Source organism: Drosophila innubila (genome assembly GCF_004354385.1).
Source record: "Drosophila innubila isolate TH190305 chromosome 2L unlocalized genomic scaffold, UK_Dinn_1.0 4_B_2L, whole genome shotgun sequence".
NCBI classification, from domain to species: Eukaryota; Metazoa; Arthropoda; class Insecta; order Diptera; family Drosophilidae; genus Drosophila; species Drosophila innubila.
The window spans coordinates 5,475,123-5,500,298 of record NW_022995372.1 but is presented as its reverse complement, the minus strand read 5'-3'; the positions used below and the strand labels follow the sequence as shown (position 1 = coordinate 5,500,298).

The 25,176-nt window shown below is 37.5% G+C and overlaps 9 protein-coding genes across 15 annotated transcripts; 5 read left to right on the top strand and 4 right to left on the bottom strand.

Annotated features, from left to right (window-relative positions):
• Nucleotides 1-290: 290 nt before the first annotated feature.
• On the bottom strand, nucleotides 291-3,792 carry LOC117781987 (interference hedgehog). Its single transcript, XM_034618884.1, has 3 exons — nucleotides 3,466-3,792; nucleotides 2,657-3,372; nucleotides 291-2,594 (listed from the first exon to the last, which is right to left on the bottom strand). Exons 2-3 carry the CDS (start codon nucleotides 3,359-3,361, stop codon nucleotides 645-647), a joined length of 2,655 nt encoding a protein of 884 aa, XP_034474775.1. The 5' UTR covers nucleotides 3,362-3,372; nucleotides 3,466-3,792; the 3' UTR covers nucleotides 291-644.
• A 505-nt stretch (nucleotides 3,793-4,297) lies between these two features.
• On the bottom strand, nucleotides 4,298-5,191 carry LOC117780624 (YEATS domain-containing protein 4). The gene is made up of 2 exons (XM_034617232.1): nucleotides 4,585-5,191; nucleotides 4,298-4,516 (listed from the first exon to the last, which is right to left on the bottom strand). Exons 1-2 carry the CDS (start codon nucleotides 5,108-5,110, stop codon nucleotides 4,359-4,361), a joined length of 684 nt encoding a protein of 227 aa, XP_034473123.1. The 5' UTR covers nucleotides 5,111-5,191; the 3' UTR covers nucleotides 4,298-4,358.
• A 253-nt stretch (nucleotides 5,192-5,444) lies between these two features.
• On the bottom strand, nucleotides 5,445-7,534 carry LOC117780535 (zinc finger BED domain-containing protein 4). Its single transcript, XM_034617097.1, has 3 exons — nucleotides 7,249-7,534; nucleotides 6,211-7,191; nucleotides 5,445-6,144 (listed from the first exon to the last, which is right to left on the bottom strand). The coding sequence occupies exons 1-3, from the start codon at nucleotides 7,483-7,485 to the stop codon at nucleotides 5,539-5,541; spliced, it is 1,824 nt and encodes a 607-aa protein (XP_034472988.1). The 5' UTR covers nucleotides 7,486-7,534; the 3' UTR covers nucleotides 5,445-5,538.
• A 102-nt stretch (nucleotides 7,535-7,636) lies between these two features.
• On the top strand, nucleotides 7,637-9,741 carry LOC117781531 (mini-chromosome maintenance complex-binding protein). The gene is made up of 3 exons (XM_034618301.1): nucleotides 7,637-8,881; nucleotides 8,948-9,191; nucleotides 9,248-9,741. The coding sequence occupies exons 1-3, from the start codon at nucleotides 7,698-7,700 to the stop codon at nucleotides 9,629-9,631; spliced, it is 1,812 nt and encodes a 603-aa protein (XP_034474192.1). The 5' UTR covers nucleotides 7,637-7,697; the 3' UTR covers nucleotides 9,632-9,741.
• Nucleotides 9,742-9,825: 84 nt separating this feature from the next.
• Nucleotides 9,826-11,578, bottom strand: LOC117781532 (acyl-coenzyme A thioesterase 9, mitochondrial). The gene is made up of 3 exons (XM_034618302.1): nucleotides 11,332-11,578; nucleotides 11,020-11,259; nucleotides 9,826-10,958 (listed from the first exon to the last, which is right to left on the bottom strand). The coding sequence occupies exons 1-3, from the start codon at nucleotides 11,507-11,509 to the stop codon at nucleotides 10,003-10,005; spliced, it is 1,374 nt and encodes a 457-aa protein (XP_034474193.1). The 5' UTR covers nucleotides 11,510-11,578; the 3' UTR covers nucleotides 9,826-10,002.
• A 904-nt stretch (nucleotides 11,579-12,482) lies between these two features.
• Nucleotides 12,483-13,235, top strand: LOC117781776 (glutathione S-transferase 1-like). The gene has a single exon (XM_034618603.1). It carries the CDS (start codon nucleotides 12,525-12,527, stop codon nucleotides 13,185-13,187), a length of 663 nt encoding a protein of 220 aa, XP_034474494.1. The 5' UTR covers nucleotides 12,483-12,524; the 3' UTR covers nucleotides 13,188-13,235.
• A 398-nt stretch (nucleotides 13,236-13,633) lies between these two features.
• Nucleotides 13,634-14,626, top strand: LOC117780441. Its single transcript, XM_034616979.1, has 2 exons — nucleotides 13,634-13,935; nucleotides 13,996-14,626. The coding sequence occupies exons 1-2, from the start codon at nucleotides 13,737-13,739 to the stop codon at nucleotides 14,598-14,600; spliced, it is 804 nt and encodes a 267-aa protein (XP_034472870.1). The 5' UTR covers nucleotides 13,634-13,736; the 3' UTR covers nucleotides 14,601-14,626.
• A 364-nt stretch (nucleotides 14,627-14,990) lies between these two features.
• Nucleotides 14,991-23,481, top strand: LOC117781144 (sodium/hydrogen exchanger 6). Of its 7 annotated transcripts, XM_034617883.1 has the most exons (15): nucleotides 14,992-15,628; nucleotides 17,359-17,483; nucleotides 17,563-17,751; nucleotides 17,812-18,101; nucleotides 18,438-18,579; nucleotides 18,671-18,979; nucleotides 19,046-19,157; nucleotides 19,222-19,375; nucleotides 19,439-19,490; nucleotides 20,225-20,260; nucleotides 20,519-20,709; nucleotides 20,777-20,885; nucleotides 20,941-21,060; nucleotides 22,275-22,296; nucleotides 22,992-23,045. In XM_034617883.1, exons 1-14 carry the CDS (start codon nucleotides 15,376-15,378, stop codon nucleotides 22,290-22,292), a joined length of 2,100 nt encoding a protein of 699 aa, XP_034473774.1. In that variant the 5' UTR covers nucleotides 14,992-15,375; the 3' UTR covers nucleotides 22,293-22,296; nucleotides 22,992-23,045. The 7 variants fall into 7 exon arrangements, with proteins under 7 accessions (XP_034473769.1, XP_034473768.1, XP_034473774.1 ...); XM_034617878.1 differs by lacking the exon at nucleotides 22,275-22,296 and having other exon boundaries at nucleotides 14,991-15,628; nucleotides 20,537-20,709; nucleotides 22,992-23,481; XM_034617877.1 differs by lacking the exon at nucleotides 22,275-22,296 and having other exon boundaries at nucleotides 14,991-15,628; nucleotides 22,992-23,481.
• A 494-nt stretch (nucleotides 23,482-23,975) lies between these two features.
• LOC117780667 (non-structural maintenance of chromosomes element 1 homolog) lies at nucleotides 23,976-25,001 on the top strand. The gene has a single exon (XM_034617292.1). It carries the CDS (start codon nucleotides 24,024-24,026, stop codon nucleotides 24,720-24,722), a length of 699 nt encoding a protein of 232 aa, XP_034473183.1. The 5' UTR covers nucleotides 23,976-24,023; the 3' UTR covers nucleotides 24,723-25,001.
• The last annotated feature ends 175 nt before the right edge of the window (nucleotides 25,002-25,176 follow it).

The following is a 25,176-nucleotide window of genomic DNA, read 5'->3' as shown; positions in this document are numbered from 1 at the left end:
TATCGTTCAAAATTTAAACTTCAAATATCAACTGCTTGTTATTTTTTAGGTGTAGTAAATTAACAAAAACGCTTAAAAAATAAGTAAAAGGGTGTATTGTGTTCGTTGGAATGTTTGTAACAGGGAGAAGGAGGCATGTTCGTCTGTCCGTCCGTGTGAGCGCCTAGATCTCAGAGACTATTAGAGATAGAGATACCAAACTTTCACACGCAGATTTCTATAGACCCCATGCAGGTCAAGTTTGTTTTACATTTTTGACCCGGCCCCTCAATCAAAATTAGATTTTGTTGTTTTTTCGGAAAGTTAGCAAAATTTATTGTCATTTATTTTTACAATACTATGAAGCTATCAGTACAGAATTTCAACTTATAAAGAGAGATGGAAGACTAACTACGCTTAAATTCGTACATTACTAGACTAAAGAAATGCACATGAGGATTAAACATCCCACAAATAATGTAATACATATCAACTAATATGAAGAAAACTAATTAAGTACTTAAGTGCTAATTGCATTTGTATACATAAGTACAAACTGTTTAAGTAGTTGTCTTTTTCTTTTTTTGAAGTTTAAAAGGCTTTAAATCAGAGGTAGAGGAGTAGCATATATCTAGATATATGAATATAGACTAAAGATCACGAGTTTATACGCCTACACTGTTCAGGCTGCCGGAGGAGAGATTCTCCGAGCGACTGGAGAGGCGGGTGCGCTTAAGAATGACACGTCCTGGCTTATTATTTGACTGCAGTCGAGGACTGTCCGCTGAAGTTGCAAGTGCCCCATCAGCTGGCTGATTGAGATTGTTGTTATTGCCACCGGAGCCGCCACCAGCAGCGGCACGTTCCAGCGTGCGCTGAGAGCGTCGCAGGGATGAGGAGGACATTCTGGCGAGTCCATTGAAGCCCAGTGTATCAGCATCGTAAACAACGGGCGAACGCTGAAAGTAACCCATATCATTGTCCTGTGTATCCTTGTCATCGTGCTGTTGCAACTGTTGTTGCTGTTGCGCCAGAGGATTCAACGTAATGTGGATATGTCGAGTGCGTGGTTTATTCGGCGAGCACGCACTCAACGGCACAAAGTCCTCCCGTAGCTCGGCCAGACGTGGCTTGTTCTGTTGATTATCTCCCCGGGAGCTGCGTCGCCGACAGAAGCAGAAACATGCACTGACCACAAGCAGGATTAGCACAGCACTACCGCCAATGGTGCCCGTAAGCAGAGGATTCATATTGAATGTCTCATTATGACTCGGAGTTGTGGTATCCATGGAATGAATAGTCGGCTGGACAGTCGTGCTGTCCATGGGTCGTTGGGTGCGACCTTGCTTCAGAGCACTGAACTCAGAGGCGGAGATGTCACTAAAGGATTGCAGCTTGAACTCGTAAATGGTGCCCGGCTCCAGAGCGGCGATTTGAAATCTTCTTGACGTGGCTCCATCAATGGTCGCCTTCAAATACTCGCCGGCAGAAGCCGACGGACGATAGTAGGCATAATAGCCGGATATCAATTTTTCATCCTCAACGCTGGAGAGGCGCCAGTGCAGCACGACTGCCGTTTCGGAGTAATCCTCAATGCTCACCAGCTCGGGAACAGCAAGAGGAGCAAGTGCGGCTCCACTTTGCAGAAAGAACTTGCCGGAGGTGTTGCTCTCCTTGTTGTCGTTGTTGGAGTAGACAGCCATAATGCGGAATCTATAGCTACGATCCGCTCGCAATCCCGTCACCGACGACGTAAAGTTCTTAACTCCTGCATTTTGACGCTCCTTGCCATATGGTATATTCTCGTTGGTTGTGTGCCAGTTCTTCTTCTTGCCACCCTCCGTCAACATCTTGTACTGCACCTTGAAGAACAATATGGGCAATCCTCCATTGCGCACCACATGCCAGCGCAACATGACGGATTCATCCGAGAGTCGTGTGACATTTGGCGCCGATGGCGGTATCATTTGTTGTTGCTTCTGTTTACGATTGTGGACGGGACGACTGGATGATCGGGCACCCTCTCCGCTTTGGATCTGCTTGGGATTGACCAGGAGCAGAGTGCCTGCACTGTGCTCGCCCAAACGATTCCGAGCAAAGCACTGCACGTAGCCGGCATGACGCTTCTGAACGCTGTGCAGGATCAGTGAACCATTTGGCTGTAACTCTGCTTCCGCATCGTAGATGCTGTTGTCACCATTGAGTAGCCAATAGATCTCTGGTGTAGGAACTCCCTCGGCTATGCAATCCAGCTGCATGCGTTCCCCCTCGTTGGTCAAATTGGCTTTGGGTGACACCACAATGCGTGGTGATTGATGCACTTCCAGCTTAATGGAGTGCTCCAGTGCTGGCCTAATCCCATTGTCCAGAAAACAATTGTAGGTGCCCGCATCATACGCCTGCAGTTCATCAATGCGTAGTCCATAGGGAAGTGTGTGTGTGCGATTATTCGATTGACTGACAACTGGTCTGCTCCAGACAGCCTTGGGCGGAGGATTGCCCACACCTGGACATAACAAGAGCACGGATTCGCCAGATCTGGCTACGATGTTCGTGAGAAGGCGTTGTCCACTTAGCAGATGAGGAGCAACAGTTGGCACTTCTTTGCCCGTCACCTGCAATTGGATTTGTTGTTAAAGTATTGACATATTATTAAATGTATATATTTAACATATACCTGCAATTGCAGTCTGCCAGGCAAGGTGATCCGAACACCCGATGCGGTATTTGTGGCCACACAACTGTAGCTACCACTGTGCGACATGGAGACATGTGAAAGGAGCAACGTGCCATTGGAACCATTGAGGGATTGTATTTCCCTGCCATTGTGATAGAAACTCCAACTGGCGGGGGGATTTGAATCCACCTGTCCACAGTGCCACTGCAGCGTGTTGCCAGCTGCCAACTGCCACTCCGTCTGACCCTGTCCTATGGCGCCACTTATGCTGGCCAGTTCCAAACGCGCTATGGTCGAAGTGACGGCCGAAGGACCAAACCAGGCCACACAGCGATACTCACCCAAGGTGTCGGGACGGACAGAAAGACGCAGTTTGGATATGTCATTGTCATGGGTTATGGTTATATTGTAATTCGATTTGGCGCTGTTCGCTTTTAAATTTTTAAAGCGTCGACTTGAGGCGTAACTCCATTCGAAACGCTCCGGCGGCAAACTGGTCTCGCATTCCAATACCACCTCATCGCCAGGGGGCGCCACTGTGCTTTCGGGTGCCCGCAAGATTCGCATGCCATCGCCAGCTGAGGGAGGGACCGGGGGCGGGGACGACACTGAGTTGCCCTGTAAAACCGGAATTGCTGCAAGCAACGACGTTAGCAGCGGCAGCAGCAGCAGCGACTGCGGCAGCAAGCGTCTAAAACGCGTCATTTGGACAACTGCTGCAAAATGTTGAAATATTGATTACAATGCCAGAACTGTGCACATTATACTATCTATATGTATTTGTATAATCTTAGGTCAATCCGCTGTACCTGCTTTTGTCGTATTCCGTTTGATATTGTTCGCTCCTTTGCTTTTAACTAGCCGAAAACATGAAACGCGTTTGCGTTTGCGCAGACGTTGAGCTTGTTTTTTCTTTTTGTTCCTTTTGTTTTTGTTGTTATACAGCTAAATGTACGCTCATTATATGCTCGTTAAATGTTAACGAGACATCAAGTTAATTAACGTTTTCAAAAGTAACCGACATGCACATGCACTTCACTTAAACAAATAAACAACAACATTTTATGAATTTACATCGAAATTGGATGCTGCAGAATCGATTGTGTCGTTTCGTACTGAGTTTAGTTGCCGACGTTGCCAGACCTTGAAATCTTATACAGATCATTTTTTATTTCAATGTCTTTTTTCAAGAATTTCATAAATTTTGAAGCTAGAATTTTGAAAATTTTTCGCTGATTTGTTGTTCGAATTTTGTCGAATGTCGGTATTTTTTTAAATGATCACCTTTATTTTATATTTATATGTATTTCGAATTAAAAATGTTCATCAAATTGAATAATTTATTGCTAAATTACCATTTTTATCGCCATTTCTAAGTTTGATTGAACTATTTATCGCCAACTTAATAATTTAACTAAATGAATAAACGCGTGAACTTATTAAGCAAATTGTATGCATGTCGTCTCTGTGTGTGTGTGTGTATCTGTGGATGCATGTGCGAAAACACGACCCAGCTGGAACTGTTGAAATGCATTTTGTCATGCGTTTTCAAGTGAAAAGAAGTAGTATGCTCAGCAGACATACCAAACCAACAACTGTTTATGATAATAAATTATTAATAAATGAAAAAATCTGATAGCATATTTTGTACACCTTAATTTATTAATCACACTTACAACTAACATTACTTAATGATAAATTTCTAGGCCGGAGGCTTTTGCACTTTAGCCAGCTCTGCCTTAAATTTGACAATAGTTTCACGCGCCATTTTCAGTTTATCTTTCAGAGTCACAATTTCACCCTTTACTTTTTGCTTCACATTGACAATGTTATCCAGAGTTTTGGCTTTTTTCTCCTCAACTAAAATTAACAAAATATTATCGGATTTTAAATTGAAAGTGAAGCTAAGGATTAAGGCATGTACTTACAATCTGTATCATGGTTTAGTAATCCACTGGCGTTCTGTTCCGATAGCATAAGATAATGCTGCATAATCTGTGTGGGCTCTTGAAAAACAATTTCCTCATACGACTCGGATACCAGACCCTTTTTGGTATCCATTGTTGTAGATGATGTCAGCTCACCGTCAACAACGGGAGATTGAAATAGCTTCAAAATGTGATAACATGTTACCGGTCTTTCAGACTGGTCATTAAAGTAAATCTTAATGACAACTTCGAATTCACCCCAACCAGTCTCTGTGATTTCATACGGAGGCTTAACCACAATGCGATTAGGATTCGCATAGCTCTCGTGCAGCTTAAAGTGCACTTTCTTCACATAAATCGACATATCCTCATTATAATAGGGCTTCAAGTAAACCTTCCACTGATGCGTGTGTCCATCTTCTTCCCGCTTCTTGCCAAAAGAGCGTGCTATGTTGCCATAAACAATTGGCTTCACAATGGTTACTCCCTTAAGTCGACCACCTGATTCAGCGTTGACCTCAGTCATAATTAATCGTGTTAATTTTCGGTTTATCCTTAATTCAACTTAATTTAATATACTTTAAGCATTTGTTTTGGTTATTTCTTGTGATGATAAAAAAGCAGATGCGTTGTATCGAAACGGAAACAGTTTGTGGCGGTCGGGCGATAGTATTGGTGAATTTTCGATATCAGCCCTGGGGACAGAATTCCCACAAAACTTCTGCAAAAATTTAAAAAATTCTAGCTTCAAAATTAAGAAATTGTCAAAAAAAAAAGTTAGAAAATTTTTAACTTACCAACAGAATACAAAATTTCTATACTTACTTGAAACTAATTTCTGTATAATAAAACGTTTGAAATGTTTTCGTCAATTAATCTGTTATTTTTATTCCATTAAAATTTTTATTTAGCTTACTGATTGTAATTGGAATTGTTCACAATTTATTTGTGAACTCATACTTGTTCTAGAACTTTAAGATTAGCTTTAACAAACAATACCTTAGATACATTTTCGGAACACAGACCCGATTTCATATCACTGTAAAGATTAGTAGATATACGAAATAAACGTTCGCTTGCATTACTTGCTGCTGGTATGGAAAGATACCTTCTAACAATTGGAAACAAGGCAGTATATTTGGGATTGGATTTCCACCAGGTTATAGGGTCGGTCTGACGTTCAATTCTCGGCTCAGAGTTGTACAAGTACAATAGATTTTTGAGTTGAGATTGAGAATGGAACGAAGTACTTGCTTCAGGGCTGTTGTTGTCTAATGTGAGCATATTATCCAGAAAGGAATCAATTTTTGACTCCATTTTTGCATTGGGGTTGGGTATAGTTTTATTTATCTTTACTGTTGGCTGCCAAACGTGAAGTGGAACTCTGGATAGTTGTGTCAAGAGCTCTTCAGTTACCAACTGTGCCTCTTGTTGGGTGAAAAAGGCCTGTTTATACCGCGGATCCAAATATGTAGCCATAAGATACTTTATATCTGTTGTCATGGATGAACATTTTGATTCCAATTCTTCCAGTAATGTGCGAGCAAATGAACAAATGGTCTATACAAAAAAGGAACAATTATTAAAGATATCCAATACCATTAATTTTAATAGATAAACAATTACCACTGAGGACACAAAGTTGTGGATATCTGTGCGAAGTGAATCCCGTAGAGCTGCTATTAATGGAATAACAGAAGATGCAGTCGAATCGGTCCATATATTAAGGATTTCCTCAATTGGTTGTATTACCCTATTACATAAATCAATATCCAGCCATTCATCCGGATAAATCTTTAGCATGTTATATTCCTCAGCATAAATAGAGAGAGCATCTTTTAGTTTAAGCAAATGGGCTTTTAAACGAAATATTGAATTCCACTTGACGCAATTATCTTCAGTTTCTGTTAATGCGTCAAATGGTTCCCGACTTAAACGCTTCTCGTGAATGTATCTCAAATGATTGTATGCAATGTGAGATTGTTGAAAGTGCTTGGCAATTTGTAGACATTTGGAGTCTAGTTGCTTTATGTGCTCATTCGATTCGATTGCATATTTTACACAGATTTGTAATAGATGAACACTGCACGCCACAACAGCGCCCTGTGTGCAAGTGCCCTCATCTCTGACAACGCAATGAATTTTTTCTTTGGGCAACTGTAGTTCCAGGCTGGTATTAGAAATCATATTTCGAATGCGGCATGCAATATCACTAGTGTGCCTTTCATCGAGGGCTTCGCATTTTAAATGGAATTGCCTGGGCTGGAAGTCACTGGAAATGCCGTAACAGCACAAGCTTAGCAGCCCTTGGCCACTTGGGTCACACCAAAGGCTTGTGGAGAGTGAGACGGAGTCAAACATGGATAATTGCTGCTTCAGTTGTGACTGCATTTGCTGATATATATCTTGGCTTAATATGTTCTCGTAGTAACTAATAGTGTTAATTTTATATCGTGGCTGCAATACTTTGATAAAATTTATAAAGCCAATTTCATTTATGATGTTAAAGGAATGATCGCTCTGCGCTATCATGAGAGCTAGTTTCTCATCACATGCATATATTTCATCCGAGTTCCCATGTCTTTGCACTTCCAGCGGATCTGCAGTCTAATGGAAAATATGGATAAATTTCACTAATCATGTAAATACTAATTGCATGTTTACTTGTAACTGCAGGTGCGAGCGAGAGGAAGCACCTACGTTCATTTCCGTTTTCACCATGTACTTCATGTCGTTTTCGGACATTGTTTGAAATTCGCCAGGATGTTTGCTCTTTAAATGATTTCGTAGACATGTTGTACCACGACCCTTTCTAGAATAGTTTTTATTGCATAGACAACAAGTTGCGACAGTATCACTTTCTTTGTAGAAATAATTCCAAACACGACTCTTTTTGCTCATAGTTTTATTTGCGGATACTCCGCTTTACATCCGTTTCGTCGCAGCCCTACAAAACATACTTTTCGATATATAAAACGATTACGATAAATGTTTCTTTTTAGAGTTGCCACAGGTCAAACATACGTATGCTTATCGACGTTTTGCCATCAGTGGCATAGAAATTTGGCGCGCACGCAACAGAAGAAGAAATTAGCATTTGTTTATTGTTCGCGATGCCTTGCAATATGAATTTGCCAAGCACTCCCGAAGAACTGGAGTCTCGAGATATTGCCAGCTGGAAGGAGCTCTTGCAGGATTCCGCGAGATGGCACTCCATACCGCTGTTAAATCATACACCACTTCACAAATTGAAGGATCAAAGTTTGGTGCGTTTCCGTGGCATGGTGCAAGACATGATGGATCCCGAAATCTATTTGGAGCGCTACGAAATAAAGTCAGCCGATGGCAGCACACGGCTGCAGCAGGGCAAATATCGCGATTGTCTTCGCCTGGCCAAGGATGAGCAACTGGACTACAATGCCGAGAGCAATGTACACGGGGAGCGACGCACCTTGTTTGTCATCTCACTGCCTGGTCAAAATGACTGGGCCAAGGATCACGAGAAGCTATGTGGTTCGCATTTAGACAATCAACAGACGCCAGCTGGCAGTGGAATAAAACGTGCGCTTGAGCAGGAAGATATGGAAGTGGACAAAGCAGAGGAAACCACAAGTTCCAGTTCTCTTAAAAGACAGTGCAAGGAGGTGGAAAGCAGTGGCATTACCACTGCCAAATCTACTGCTGTGCTGGGATCTGACTATCTGCTCAACTCACCGCTGCCCGATCGTCCCAGCATGGCGTGCATGATCAAAGTCTATGAGGATTTCGACAAGTACACCTTAAACTCTCTAATGGACTTTGTCGGCTTTTTGTCTGTAGATCCAGCTCTGGACGCCTCCACTCTAGATGTGGAGGCCATGAAAGATGTGGAGAGCTTAAGTGAGCTGCAGGCACAAAATCCATCTCCGTTTTTAATACCCCGCTTGCATGCCTTTGGTGTGAAGTCATTATGCCACGCCAATCCACTGCTGGATCTCAGTTTGCTTCAACCCACAGAAGTACCAGCTCAGCCATCACTGGAGACAGTCCACAAGGATCTCCGCATGCTCCTTAAGCTGTGTCTCTTTGAGGACGAACTTGCCGCCGAGTATCTGCTCTCTCATCTCATTTCTACTGTTTATAGTCGCTCCGAGATGCAAAGCATTGGCAAATTTGCACTAAACATATGCAATCTGCCCAAAGATTGTCTGCAAGAGTATACAAGGAGGCTTTACGAGGTGCTTGAGCTTCTCCTACCAGCGAGTCACTATTTGCCCATGACACTGGACTTTATGAACACCGCAGCCTTTGCACCCAAGTGAGTATCCCACTGGGGAATCCCATTGAGTAATAATAACTGATTTATTTTTCTTTTTAATTGCAGAAAGGATTACGAAACGAACAAGCTCGTCTCTGGGCTGCTACAACTGGCGCCTCACACTCATCTTATGCTGGACGAGACGCACATGCAGCAGGGCAAACTGGAAGCCAATGGTGTCCATGCCATACAACACCTGGCGCACCTGATCAACAATCAGCAGTTGAAGTGCGACTTTCAGTATTATCAAATCGATTATAACGTTGATATACCCGTGCTCGTGATCAGCGAGGGACGCAGCATGTTGCCTGTAAGTATGAAGTAAGTTTTTTTTTCACAATTTATATAACTGACAAGATCTTTTAGAGCGACTTTGTGCTGCCCATTAATGCCGATGTCAAGGCTGTGGAAATCTATGAGGAATCTCTCAAAGCGGCTTTGCATTATTTGCAGCCCCAAAGATTGCAACAGTTTCGTTCATATTTGACTTTGGCAAGAACGAGTCCGTTTAGTGTCAGCGAGGATCTTACGGAAATGATACAGCAGGACTTTGTGGATATGCGCAAGGCGAATGTGAAGAGCAATGCCAACGATCTACACGGTCTCCTGGTTCTTTCGCGTCTCTTGGGCATTGCGCGAGGGAAACAAGCGCTGGATAAGGAAACATGGCACTTGGCCACCGAATATGAGTCAAAGCGTCGCCAGCGTCTGCAATCGTTGCCCAAGTCAAGTGTACAATTGCGTAATTAATTAAGCTAAATAAATTAGCAACTACTTGTTATTTAAAGTTGTATTTACAAATTGTTTGCACCATTATTTAAACACTTGGAATTTAAAGTTGAATCTATTGTCAAATTATACGCAGTCGACATAGCAGTTTAAATTTAAATTAGGAAAAGGTTCTTAATTTTTTATCGGATTTAAGAAAAACAAATGTTAACAAGTTACGCAATTAATTAAACTATATTATCAATAAAACAAAAATTGAAATAAGCTTTCATTGCCCAAACTAAGTGCACTTATTGCGTAATTAATTAAGCCCAATATGCTCTCAGCTACTGATAATTTAAATTTGGATTCAAAAAAATGTATATCCATGTAATTTTTGAGTAATTCCTTCCTCAGTTGCATTCAGAATCTACTGTCTCTGATTGACGTTGATTCCTCAATCTTTGGAAATCAAGAAATTTTTTGCGTCCCTCAATATACCACAAGGTCTCCTGGTAGGTGGATGGAAGTACCTCTTTAACTGGCTGATCCACTGAATATGTTAGATGAAAGGTATTTGTGGTAAACTCCTCAAAGTTGTTGGCATTCATGACCTGGACAACTGTTAAAAGTTGCATATACTTTTCATAAGTGTACACCACATAGGCCGTGATTTTAATAAAGGAATTAACCTTAATGCGACTGAAGAAGGCAATGTCCAAGATACATTCGATATATGGTCGAGATCTCGAATAAATGCTGGCCGTAATAAAACTAAGCTCGACAGCGTTGCGCATGAGATAGCCACCGAATATGTTATTCTGTGCGTTGCGACTGTCGGGGAATGGATGCAACATGGTTGTCTGAGAAGATTTGGACATCCAGCTGCAGTTAGGCGGCTCCTCCAGTAACTCCTCTTTGGCAATATCCGTGCCATTCGTTCTTCGATACAGTTCAAACATTAGCATTTCATCGTTTATGGAGGGTCGATTAATTAAAGATTGATTGGAGTACTTGGCTCGCCTTCTCTTTTGTCGTTTAATGGCGTCGTCGAAGCAATGTTGCTCCTCCTTGCCATCAGGTTTAAGGAGATTAACAGGAGCAGCTCTAGTGTTCGTGGCATTGCGGGATACCATCATGAGGATCGCTTTGGTAATCGTGCGAAGTTTTTGTTGCATATATATCGTAATCTCTAAGGAGCTGAGGCCAACCCAGGATACATGTCCACATAGTTCAATGTCCTCATTAGCATCAACGTTGTGGATATTGTAAAAATCAATCTTGTCAACCAGCATCGTTACAAATACATAGGGAAGCGGTATGCCTCTTGGTAAAGCCGGCACCTTGACATGACGATGACAGATCCAGACTATAAATCTATAAGATGTAGCCGACCGATTTGTTAGCTGTTGTCCGACAGAATCGCTTACCTGCAAACATGTCCAGGTCCTCCATTAAAGCTCCAACTCGCACTTGTCCCATGTGATTAACGTAACGCTCTCGCTTTGTAATTGAACTATTCGGTAATACTGCCGTAGTGAATGAATCTCTCATACAGCGATATGGTAAATCATCTCTTTTCGGTTGATATTTCAGCAAGCCCGACCGGCATCTTGGTATTAGATGATAACCCGGCTCCAATCCAATTCTTATTTTAATTTTCCTTTTAACTGCAGAGCACAGCATGAAGAGAAAATGCATGTATGTGTGTATGTAGGAGTGAAAGGACTAGGAACATTTACCATCTTCCATAGTGCCCGAACAATGTCCTGATTGAAATGCCTCAAACTCACATCTCTCTGCCCGCATTATTGCGGATCGATGCAAATTCTTTGGACAGAAATACAAATTTCTATGTGACGGACATAGTATACGATGGACTGAGTGCACTGACCTTATGGCACACGGTTTTGGGACCATCCTATATTATAGTCAATAACATGGAATATAATTTAAAAACACATATATTCCAAAAAAAAAACTAATAGTGACATGATATTTTGACAATGTTACTAACATATTAAATTTTTTATTTTTTTTGGTGTTATTATCAAAGTTCTTTTAATTCTGCTGACCGTTTATAAAATATTGGAATCATGATTTAATAAACTGGCGAAGATTTGAGCACGACGAAGATTTGAGACTCTGACAGAGCTCTGCAATCAATTTTCGACTGATTGTTCGTCAGACAACTATATGTTTTAGCTGTCCAATTTTAACCAATTTTGATAAAGATATAAAAACAATAGCAAATATACAAACCAGGAGTGTGTTTAACATATCTCAAGATACAAAAAAGTTTAATATACTAAAGTTTGATATTTGACATATCGACATTTATAGAAGATAGTCCGATTTTAATAAAAATTTGATTCGAATATATAAGACATACTAAATACTCAAACTGTGAGTTTGGTTGACATATCTCAAGAAATAAAAAGATTTTCATACTAAAATTTTCAACTGATCGCTTCTATAGGTGATAGAAGATACAGCCGTTGCGACACATGAAACTACGTGTAGATTGCAAAAACACAGACTCACATTCCGCTTTTGACGAACTTTAAATACCCTCTATACTTTTTGAGTACAGGGCTCAATAACAATTCTGTTTGTTTATCAAAGTGGCGTGCTTGATCATCGTGTTCTACTGACAATATTACTAGGGGGGCTCGCGAAGATGACGAAATAAACATAAAAAATGCTTTGTCACCATTATTTTGATGTTAGTTTGCAAATGTTGATAAGTTAAACATCATGAAGTAAAATGCACAATCATTGTTAAACGGCTTTATGCTAGCTCGAAAGCTTTTCAAAGCTGTGGTACCAAAGCTTTCCAAATCTTGAATTCACGGTGCTATATAAGCTTAGAAAGCTGCACAGAAGCTTTAGTTTATTCAATTGCGTTGAAGCGTTCACATCCACAGCAAACATAATGTCGAAAATTGTGCTTTATGGAATTGATCTCAGTCCCCCCGTCCGTGCTGTTCTCCTGACGCTCAAAGCACTGGAATTACCTTACGAATACAAGGAGGTTAATCTTGGAACTGAGAATCGCACTCCCGAATATCTGAAGAAGAATCCGCAAGGCACAGTACCACTTCTCGATGATAATGGCACATACGTGTATGACTCGCATGCCATATGCAGTTATCTGTGCGATAAATACGCCAAAACAGACTCTCTTTACCCCAAGGATTTAGTTAAGCGATCAGCTGTCAATCAACGTTTGTTCTTCGATGCCAGCGTCATTTACATGTCGTTGTGGAACTGCAGCAGCGTCTTTTGGCGCAAGGGAGTCACAGTCGTGTCCAAAGAGAAGACAGATAATATTCATGAGGCTCTCGCGCTCACCGAGGCTTTCCTTGATGAAAAACCATATATCGCTGGAGATGCATTAACCATTGCCGACTTTTGCTGTGCCGCCACTGTGACAGCGATACCAGCAGTATTGGATATTGATCCAGTGAAATATCCAAAGGTCACCGCTTGGATTGCCCGTCTTAATAAATTACCATACTTTGAGGAAGCCAACAATGTGGGCAACACTAAATATACCACTTTCATGAGAAGGTCCTGGACAAAAGTAGAGGTCTAAAATAACTGAAAATGCGAATAAATTTAGTTTACAGCTGTTTTTAAATTATACGAACTATTTTCTTTGGGACTTTTGGTGAATTTAATAACGAGGTGACGTTAAGTTTCTTCTTTCACCACAATTTGATAAGTAGAAAGAGATAGATTTCAGACGCAAAGACTTTTATGTCACCTTGTTAATGATGACCAATAATCGCGCTTGTAAATCAAACAAATCAAAGAGTAATGCAGTTAAATTTTACAGTAAACTTTAATGCGTGCTGCTGAGATCACTAGTTTATGAAATCAGGACTTAACTTATTTATGTTCGAATGTTGTTGAGTGTCGGCTTTGTTTTAAGAAATAAATTAAACAACTTCTTTTCCAGAGGAAAAGTAATTGCCTTTATTTTATTTAATTTCGAATTAACTTTAATATTTATTGCTAAACGAACCAAAAATAAGTTCACATTAAGGTTGTGGTAGTTCAATTGAACTTATTCTGAACGACAGATATATTGTCATATATTGTCGTATTGACAACTCTATCAGCGAATGAAAGTGAAAACAAAATGAGCAAAACTAACAAAGTTGTTTGGACTGATGAGATTTTATTTTTTGTAATAAAACATGTGAAAGCCGCGCCTTTCGTATGGGATCATTCCCATCCACAGTTTGCGTTTAAATCAAGAAAAGCAAAGTTCTGGTCCTTGCTTGCGGAAAAAGTAAATACATATGGGGGACTTTATTTAACTAATCCAGTTACAAAGGGTTGGTAAAAAGCAAGTTGCAAAAAAAAATATGTATTAACTAAACATATTGTATTTCTAGAGGCATTGCAGAAGAAATGGACAAATATGAAAACATATTACTTGTTTGAGGAAAGCAAGTCAAGGCGCATCGGAGCAGAGGCCGACAGCTTTAGTACCACCTGGAAATTTAGATCAACTTTATCCTTCTTAAGTACATCGTTGGGCCAACCACAGCGACCGCAGCAAACTACACCGATAGCGAATGCGGAATGCACCACTGTTTCAGCTCCCAAAGCCAGCGAGAGTAGCTTTGATTTATCTGAGGACGATCCACTGGCTACCCAAGAAGGACTTTCCGCAAACATTATCATAAAAACGGAAGAACCGTCTGTGGAAGAATTGTTAACAGAAATCCCATCAATAATTGACGACAATGACAACGAAGACGAAGAAGAAGTGGAACCACCAATACCACCTGTAAGAAAAAGAGCAAAAGAGTCGTCAATCGGTGAGGGTCGCACACCAAGGTATACACACAGATCAAATTTTTATCATTATGGCATGACTGTTGCCCAGGATCTGGACCAGCTGGATGAGGATTACAAAATAGACGCTAAACTCGAAATAATGCAAATTATTGCCAAATACAAAAGAGAACAATATTTAAACCAAACTGATAGTTGAATATAAAAATGAATGCAAAATCTAAATCGACTACTTTACATTCAACCCTATTGTTGAGAATGACAACACAAAACAAACTAAGAAGAAATTGCAAATGAAAACAAAACCAAAAGCTGCTTCTCTGGATTAACAGGCTGCCAACCTCTTTTTTTTTTGTTGCGACATGATTTGTGCGTCTCGCTGATAAAAAGTTAACTACTTTTTTTTTTTTTAGCTATTTTGCGAGTAATATATATTTCGAAATGCAAAAACTTTGCAATGCATTTATAATTTATTTGAAACTTGAAATTATATTAAATTAAGGAAAACATTTTAATGAAAGTTTAAAGTTCGTCACCTCAAGGGGAGAGAAGTAACAAGTTTTAGCAGAGTGGCAAGCTTTGGACCGGGTGGCAACGTCGCTCAAACAGCTGTCAGTCGCAGAGCAGTCCTCAAGAAAACTGTTTTCTCTGCACTTTGTAGTTTTAGTAGAATGAGAGAGAACAAGACGCGAACGTAAATTTCAAATATATTCTTAATTGTGACTAATTTATGCGCGTTGATTTTAATTTGTAATATTTATGTAATTAAACACAAAGTGCAGCAAAAATACACGTAACGGAAAGTGCCGTTGAGCAGAGGAAGAGGCAGAGACAGTAAAAGTTGTGCGCCAAATCAATTAACGAGCGTACGACTCGAACGTGAAAATCGATTTCAGTTTTGTGTGCTGACCACATTCAACTGATGTACAATTGCACAAATTGATTGTATTCCACCTGCACATTGAAAGTGCATAATGAACGCTGTGCAGCCTTTAGATCGCTGGAAAGGCGCAATATGTCTAATCTCACTCTGGGCATTTATTGCTCGCTGCAGTGCGGCAGATACGGACATAACTCTGGATGCAAAAGCTGCGTTTAATCATCGTATGCAAAGTCTGGATTTACTTATATTTGTTGGCCTGCTGTCCTTAACTGTTCTAACCATTTGGCTATTTAAACATCATCGCGTCTCTTGGCTCCATGAGACTGGATTGGCCGTTATTTACGGTGAGTGAGACAAACAAACAACAACATTTTAATATTTGTGCTACAATCAATTACTTTCGTTTATCAACCGGTTGTCATTTCTTTTAGTTATTCGGTTATTTGCTTTAGTCATTAAACGTCGACAATACGACGCTTTCATTGCCACCTGAAGCTTTTCATTGTCATCGCACGTACATCTAATAAGTGTATAAATATATATTCATATATATATATATATATATATATATATATATATATATATATATATAAATATATATTGAAATATACTTATGTACATATGTAATTAGGTATTTGTACAGTTAGCGTGCCCATTGCAGCAAGATATACAAAAACAAGGCCTGTGCAATCGACAAAATAAAGTCGTCAAAAGCTTTAAAGCCCGCATGTTGTACAAATATACGAACTGATGATATAGTACTTACTACGTCGAACCTGTATTTAAAACCTAATAACCCAGCTAAGCACAAAATGTGTGTATTTCCTTCACATTGTTTTCCCATCCTTTCACAAGAATTTGAGTAATGCAATTCAGCAACAAAAGAGCTGTAATTAAAATCGTATCTGTTTGTATGTTTATATGTTAATGTGTATATAACCCTACAGTACGCACTCGATAATGACAACTGTTAATGATTCATTCAAAAGGTAATTAAAAAAAAAAATAAATAAAAAAAATTTGTCAAGCAAATAATTTGTTATAAATTTAGTTTATTCTAAAATTAGTTTACACCTATATTCAAACAGAGTGTGCACTGTATTGCAAGAATTTACAAATATTCGCATTAAGTACGCATATAATATATATTTATATATATTTACTTTCGTTTTTCGAGTTGGAAAAAAAATTTCTAAAAAATTACAGTACGATATTTTAACAGATAACTTCAACGGCAGCTTTTATTATGTATATTAAATAAAAGTTAATGTCTTTGAATAAACTCGTGAATCTGGCATGACAACAACGTCATAGGAGCTTTAAAATGAGTACTCTAGTTGTACAATGTGAAATAAGCAAATCTGTTAATTAGACAGTCTATCTGAATAAACTTCTACCATAAAATAATAATAAATAATAAAACTGATTACACATAATATATAGACACTTTTCATGTACGAAATTTTGCGTACATAAATATAAACAACAATACTGATAAGAATCAAGAGTTTTGGCAATGCGCCAACTTGAATTTCCCTCACCGTCCCTTCCCTCCCCTTGGCTGATAAGCACTGAAAATGAGTCAACATGTCAAGTGCTACACTTGTTCAACTTGTTCTTATCAAAAGAACATAGCCAGTCGAATCAGTAACAGTTCCATTCATTAGTCAGTCAACACTTTGTGATAGGTCAGGCAATAATGAACTAAACTTGTAGCGAAAGCGACGAAAACTCAATAAAACCGACTCGGTTTGCCTTTTTCGGAATGCTTTAACCGCTGACATCTGTTTTAAATTGAATTTACTAAATAATTTTAGACAAGTTAAATTAAAGAAACTGGCCTTACCGAAATATAAGTAGAAAGTGTTGAGTTTTTAAAATACAGAAAATATCTGTAAACTAAAGACTAACTTTTTTTAATCTTTCCAATTTTTAAATTTATAGAATTTAATTTAATTGATAAATTAAGTTCCTTTTATTTAATTTTATTTAAAACAATGAAAATCAATAAAAAAAAAAACGCTCAACTATAATTTCTAAATATAATTTCCTATTAACAAATGTTTCTCTTCAGGTTTAATTGTTGGTGCCATTATACGATATGCGGGCGCAAATAAACCACTTGTCCATATGCAGGTGCAGCCCCAGGGAGAACCTACATACACTAATAAATTGCCACCAGACACACTCTGGTTCAAGGTACAGCTGTCAACTGTTTTTTTTTTTACATATATGTATATTCATTATAATTAATAATTACACACACTTTATCTTTTAGTATCCTGTTAATTCGACAAACAGTACAAAGCCGCCTGAAGGCATTAAGACGTATGCGTATGTATTTCGTGGTCAAGTCTATGATATAGAGGAGAATGAGATCGATTTAAAGGCCACATTCGATCCAGAAGTCTTTTTCAACATCATATTGCCGCCCATTATATTCTACGCTGGATATAGCTTAAAGAAGGTGCTCTATTATGTAATAAACACAGTCTGCGTCTTAACTAAATTATGTTTTTATTTGCAGAAATATTTCTTCCGGAATTTGGGTGCCATTCTAACGTTTGCCATTGTGGGCACCACGTTATCGGCGTTCCTAATCGGTGGTTTGATGTATGGTTGTGTGAAACTGATGCCAAATTACTTGAGTAGCAGTTTCACATTTCTGGACACACTGTATTTTGGTGCGCTGATATCACCCACAGATCCGCTCACCATATTGGCCATATTCAATGATCTACACGTCGATGTAAATCTCTATGCGCTTGTGTTGGGCGAATCTGTGCTTAATGATGCCGTCGCAATTGTCCTAAGCGGGTAAGGGAATGAATAAATCAGAATTATATGGATTAAAATATAAACTGGGGATCGCAAATTAAAGTTGTCAATTTAAAGAACCTGGAAAATGGTGAAAATGTCAGATATACAAGTTCTAAATAGGTTTATTTGTATTTTTAAAACTAACTGCTTACTTTTTTAACTACTAAATTAAACTTAATATTTAAAAATAAATATAGCTCTCAGTTTTAAATTTAATAAGCTGCAATCCTTAAAATAATTTAAACAAATTTATTGATAAAAATCATCAAATACTTTTTCTTTTACAATTTTTAATCTTAATTTAAACCAAATATTATTTATATCTATTTGCAGTGCAATACAAAACTACGGCGAGCATTATTCCAATTCAGGAGAGTTTGAGACATCGGCTTTTCTGCGTTCGCTGAGCGACTTTTTCTCTATTTTCTTCTTATCGCTGTTGATTGGCGCTGTTATGGGCTGCTTTACGGCATTGATATCCTTTTTTAAAACACTCGATAACATATATGAATATTATTATTATTGTTTTTGTTTATATTGTATTGTTTCCTTAACTCCTGCCACACTTGACCAAGTTTACGCGTGTCCGTGACTTTCCCTTGCTGGAGTCGGCGCTGTTTGTGCTTATGAGCTACAGCACCTTTCTCTTGGCCGAAGCCACAGAGCTGACTGGAGTGGTGGCAGTATTATTTTGCGGCATTTGCCAGGCTCATTATACCTACAACAATTTGACAGAGTGCTCGAGACAGCGCACTAAGCAGATCTTTGAGCTGCTTAACTTCTTGGCCGAGAATTTTATATTCTCATACATTGGCGTCTCAATGTTCACCTTTCCCAAGCATCATTTCGATGCTGGATTCATCATAACCGCTTTCGTAAGTTGTTTATATATAATTAATGATATGACATTTTATCTATTGATTTCTAATTGTAACTATTAGATTTGCGCCGCTTTGGGACGTGCTGTCAATGTGTATCCTTTGTCCTGGTTGTTGAATATCAAACGTAAACCCAAAATCTCATCTAACTTCCAGCACATGCTCTTCTTTGCTGGTATGTCTACTAATGAAGGAATTTGATTTAATCATTTTATTGATTGTCTGGATTTGATTTGCAGGTTTACGTGGCGCCATGTCCTTTGCCTTGGCCATCCGGAACACTGTATCCGATGCGCGTCAAACAATGTTAACAGCCACCTCGCTAATTGTTATATTTACAGTCATCATTCAGGGTGGCGCTGCTAACTTTTTGCTTAACTGGTTGAAAATACCGTGAGTATATTTTAAAATTACTCAACTTAAATCAATTTAATAACTAGGAATTTCTATTCTTAGCGTTGGCGTTGATGATGAGACTGAGCAATTAAATAATTATCAGGTTCACAGTGTGAGTGTCTTTAAATAAGTATGCAAATTTTATTTATGTCAAATTGTTAATAACAGAGGTCGCAAATATCGTGAAAACCGTTATTGTCTGACATACTTAAATAACACAACGAATTTTCACTCTGAGTTCTGTATTCTGTTTTTTTCTGTCATTACTTAGGCAATGTTAACTAGTAACTTTTGATATGTTGACTGTCATTTACGACCTCTGAATTTAAATATGCTATTGGGATTTAGGATAAAAACAGTTGGTGAAGTCAACTGTCTCTGAGTTAGTTTATAACCTTTATTTGATTTTACGGGCTTGGTTTCAGTTTTTGGGCTTTCAGAAGTGAAAAAACATGTCTGATAATTATACTTATTTAAGCATGTAATATAGTCGAATATTAAAGATTTGTATAAAAAAGTATGTCTCGGAAACTAATTACATATTTTTCCATATTAGTTAAAGACATAGATTGCTAGAAGTCTAAAAGGAATATAATAATATGAATAATGCATCTGCCAATAATTGTAATAGGTGTTAAAGTCATTTAGTTTCTTTTAAATTTAACCCTCATTTGCTGTTGATCATTTTTGTAGGCCAACAACTGAACAAACCGATTAAATTAATATTACGTCGAATTTTTATGCACTTTCCCGACGTTGTTGGTCATATTGTTCTCTATAACTTATGTATATATATTTATTTTGTACATTTCTGCGCAATTCACAACATTTTGCATCAATCAAAAGGTTTACAATTCCATGGACAATTCACATTCGGCGCCGGTACGTTAATTATCAATTTATCAATTCCCTTTTGATACCGAATCTTCTAACATATTTTATGTGCTTCTGTTTTGTTCACGCATTATACTACATACGCATAAAAGTATATTTTTTTTTAGTTAAAGCATTTAGTAAATGAGTTTTTAGAGAATCTTTTAATTTTGATTTTTTAACTGCCTTTTTGTTTGGGTACTTTTAATATTCAACACATTTTTACATAAACAAAGCGCTAATTATGTCTCGTTGATATCTGTTTAGTCTGATGGCTACTTGCAGGACGTGGAGGGCGGTGGGCGTGGCAAAACAAGGCTAGCGAGTGGAGCCGATTCCAATCAGGATACGCCAATGGATGGAAATGCAGCGACTGCTGTGAATGGAGGCGCCGGACGACGACGCAATAGCCATGAGAAGGCGATCCTGGCCCGCATTTGGGGCAACTTTGATACCAAGTGAGTGGCTTATGAATATAAAGAATGAATGTAATTAATATTTGAAATATCTGATTGATTCACGCAGATATATGAAGCCGTTATTAACGCATTCGAGGCCTACGTTGTTGGAGACCTTGCCAGTTTGCTGTAATCCCATTGCGCGTCTGCTCACAACCACACAACAGCTGACACAGGTGAGTCATCGAGTGTTCAACTTGGCATCTTAATTAAATCCGATTCCGTTTGCAGGATGGCAGCGAGTTTAGGCGAGTTGATTCCGATTCGGATATTTGCATTGACAACGATACTGGTAATGGTGTAGCCCAGGATGGAGTCGGTGGCGGAGGTCGTCGTAATTCCATAAATCGTGTAAGTATTCGGTATATGGGAGATACTCAGAACCTACTTGCTAGCTACAGAAATCTTGAATGAAGCACCAAAGACTAATACCATGTAGAAAGAGCAACTAACCAAACCAAATCGAAACTAAAAACTATTTAAACAACTGATAACTAAAATATCGAAATTAATATGAAATAATACATATTTTTTGGGCCAAGTAGACGCATTGTAATAAGCGAGAACAACTACTATTACTTATGTTTATATATGTATATGTATATTCCAAAAATGTGATTTGCGTTTAATTTGTATGATTAAATTTGTTATTGCGGTTTTTCTTTATTTTAATAATTTAATTGTTAATTCTTTCGTATAACAAAAAGAAACTTAAAAACAATACGGAATCTTTTATTTTGTACACTACTTATCATTATCATTATTGTGCTGTTAATTATTGAAATTAAACTATGTTTTAAATACGCCAAGCGATTTCTAGTCTATTAATACATATTTTTAACATTATTATACATTTGTTTATATTATTAGTTATGATTACATACTGTTTAACTGCATGGCTAACCAAATATATACAAAACAACAAATGCAAATTCTAACTTTCTCAGCGACAATATTAATTTATTTATTTGCTGCGGCATCTTTCTTTCTGTCTTTCCTCAAATCTCATCTAACAAACAAATCTAATAAACAACTCATGCGGACTATTTGACACACATTCACACACACCTCTTGCATTTTATTAAACAATTGTTTAGTCAAATATCTTAAATGAAACTAATCACATTGCAAACGAACTCAGCCTGTTTACAAATAATTTCATGTAATCATTTGGAAAGGAATCGAATTTAAAAGATTGAAACTAATTGAACACTAATATATCTAAATATTTACAATTATTTTCGATTAATATTCAAATTATTTTAATTATCCTTTGCAACATTTTCTTATCATTAATAACCATTTAAAAAAAAAGATAAAGACTTGTTAACACGCAGGAGTCACACTCAATAGAGTTTCCGCGTGATAAACGATCGCTAATATATATATAATCGATCGGTCCGATCGCACAAATATTTATATGTAATATCTGGTGAATGGATGGGGAACTTATAGGTTTATGGTTATTAGATGCTTTTTATGGCACAAACAAGCACAATATTTAATAGCCTTTTAGTATTTTGTAATTATTATTTATTTACGTATCTCACAATCTAATTTCTTAGAATTTAACATGCGACTAACCATGTAAGTATACTCGTATAATTATCAGTTTATTTGGTTATATATTATTCCCATAGTATACGAGCATAGCTTCAATTTATCCCAGCCCTATAAGCATATATTTTTTTCTTATATTTATTTTGATTTGTTTATTAACTTTTTCTTATAGGTTGCAAACGAAAATGGAAATGTTTATATCTAAGTTGATTTGTTATTACATTTTTATGCAATTGGTCTCATTTAAAATGAAAATTCGATGCGTACAAATTAGATTTTTAATTCGGAACCATTTTAGTTATTAAGATATTGTGATTTGAATTCTAGTTAAAAAATTCAGTTAGTTTAGTGATTATTTCTTTTGTTTATTTATGAAGTTAAAAACTTGGAAAATCAAAACTGAAACGTAAATAATTCGTGCGAGCAAGGAATATAAAGTTATATAATATTAAAATTATTGTTATTGTTTTTCTATGCTTTTTCTATGTAAAAAAATATTCATACATAGTCTTACCTTTAACTGTAAAAAACTTAAAAGCCCTAAATTTGACACATTTTCAAGATGTTAAAAAAAATACTCATACATAGCTATATTTGTATTCCCTTTCTTTTTATTTAAAATCGCTGCAACATATTATTGAAAATACGAATATCAAATATTTATGAATTTAAAAATATATACAATTATTCTTCAAAAACGTACGAAACACACATATGTTTAGATGGAAATCCTGGAGCATGTTCAAAGTCCGGTATCAACGAGAATCAAGCTATTAGGATTCTATGGCAAGAAGTTATAAAAACAATAGAAATAAATAAGTTTCTTTATTGTTTTTTGCATTAGATATGTATTTCTATATATAATCATAGAGAATGCTTTCGAAATTGCCGAACAATAATTAGTGTAAATAAATATTATTTAAGCCTTTTGCGTATTTGAAGCGTAGTTGCGTTTCAAAATTATAGAATTCTTCAAATAAATTTAAATAAATAATTTCGTTTATGTAACTAAAACAACACGCTAATATGCACGATAAAATAAAAAATTGTTAAAATATTCGGTTATAATGTATACCAGTTTATTGTCTAATTATATTGTCTATTTATTACATACATATTTATTATTTAATTAAAGCGATGCGTTTTGAAGATATTAATTGTTATGCTATTACTTTGTAAGTTTAAAATCAATAAAAATTCAAGACTATAAAAGTTGTCTTTAATTGCGAAAATAAAACATTTTTATTCAAGGTACATTTTACATTCAAATTTGTAAGTCAATCAATTACTTTTCAAACTTACCGGGCTTCTGATAATAAATCGATAAGTCTTTTCGATTTGTAGTATGAACGGATCTACTATTTTGCTGCCTATCGTTTCTGAATATCAGCGAACTAGACGTATAGTAGCCCTGGCAAGCACTGTTGTCAACTTAGCTATTTTATAGCTTGTTCTGGCTTTGTCATAGTCTGCAAGAAATATTTTAAAATTGTGTATTGCTTATCTAAAATATATATTCAGCATGTTTTGATAATAGTACTTTTTCCAATACTGAAAGGTGCACTCAAAAGTGATTTCCAGCCAGAAATAGCAATTTTTTCCTTTAAAAAGTTGGCAGCACGGGAACGGAACTTTTTTTTGTTTTTCTGCCAATGAGCCGGGTGGCAACACTACTGGCAAGGCGCGTCGCCCAGCTTTGTTTGGGGATTTTTTATATTATTTAAATTATTAATTTGCATAATATTTGAAACAACATGGACATAGTAAAGCGTGCATTTTTACGCGCGTGCATAAATCACAGCTGCCTTGATCATGATTTAATTGATCAAATATTGTCTCCGCTCTGTGAGCATCATCAAGTAACAAAGCCGGCAAATAAAGAAAAACTGCACAAATTTGTTGCCGAAATTGAAGAAAGTATAAAGGATTTAAGTCAGACGCTTATTTTTATGACGCATCCAATAACCGGCAAGGAGTATTTGGTATTTGCCATCATTGACGCCACACCGGATCAACATAATCATCCTGGATTGACGGCCGAGGAATGCCAATACTTTTCCATGGTTCTAGATAAATTGGGACACGAGGAGGACTGCCACATCGCATGGAATGAAGCATATGCTGAATTAAACTTTAAAGGCTCCGTTAAAGCACCCAAAAAGGTGCGCATGCAGGAGCTCATCGAAATGTGGACCGAGATGGGATACTTCCTGGAGGCGGACGATAGACTTTACCTTGGTCCGCGCAGCATCATTGAGTTCGAGTTCTATTTGCGCTCCAACTACCCGGACACGATCAAGGAATGTCAACTGTGCAAGCAACTGGTCCTGTGGGATATCAAGTGCTCCGACTGCAACAGGAAAATCCACCGGGAATGCATTCGAAAATATTTGCGAACGCGCTCCAATTGTCCAACATGCGGCAAGAAATGGTGCACACGACTTAGTCAATAAAAATACACTGTAATTATGCAACTGTTGTGATTGTCAATGCTTCAATATACATACATTAGTAGCGAAAAGCCAATTTTCTATTATTAATCAAATTAGAAATTACTAAGTAAACCACATGTATTATCTGTTACATTTAGCAAAGGAAATTACAATGTTTAAATTCTATTAAGTACATATTGATTTTGCTTCGCTTAAAAAAAAGCAGAAATTGTATAGAAATTACAATTTTCCATATAACCAGGCAAAATGAACCAAAATAAATTGTAACAATCACATGCATACACACTTGCGCAGAGGCGACTGTAGCCTATCACTACAGTGCTAGCTCAGTTCAAGAACTCAGCTTTAATAGTTAAAGGCACGGCGCCACTGTGACCAATCGCAACTGTGGATACTAAGGGGTTGTCTGTGGATTCTGTTCGGCTGGTATTTGAGCTCATGCAGCTCGACTTCC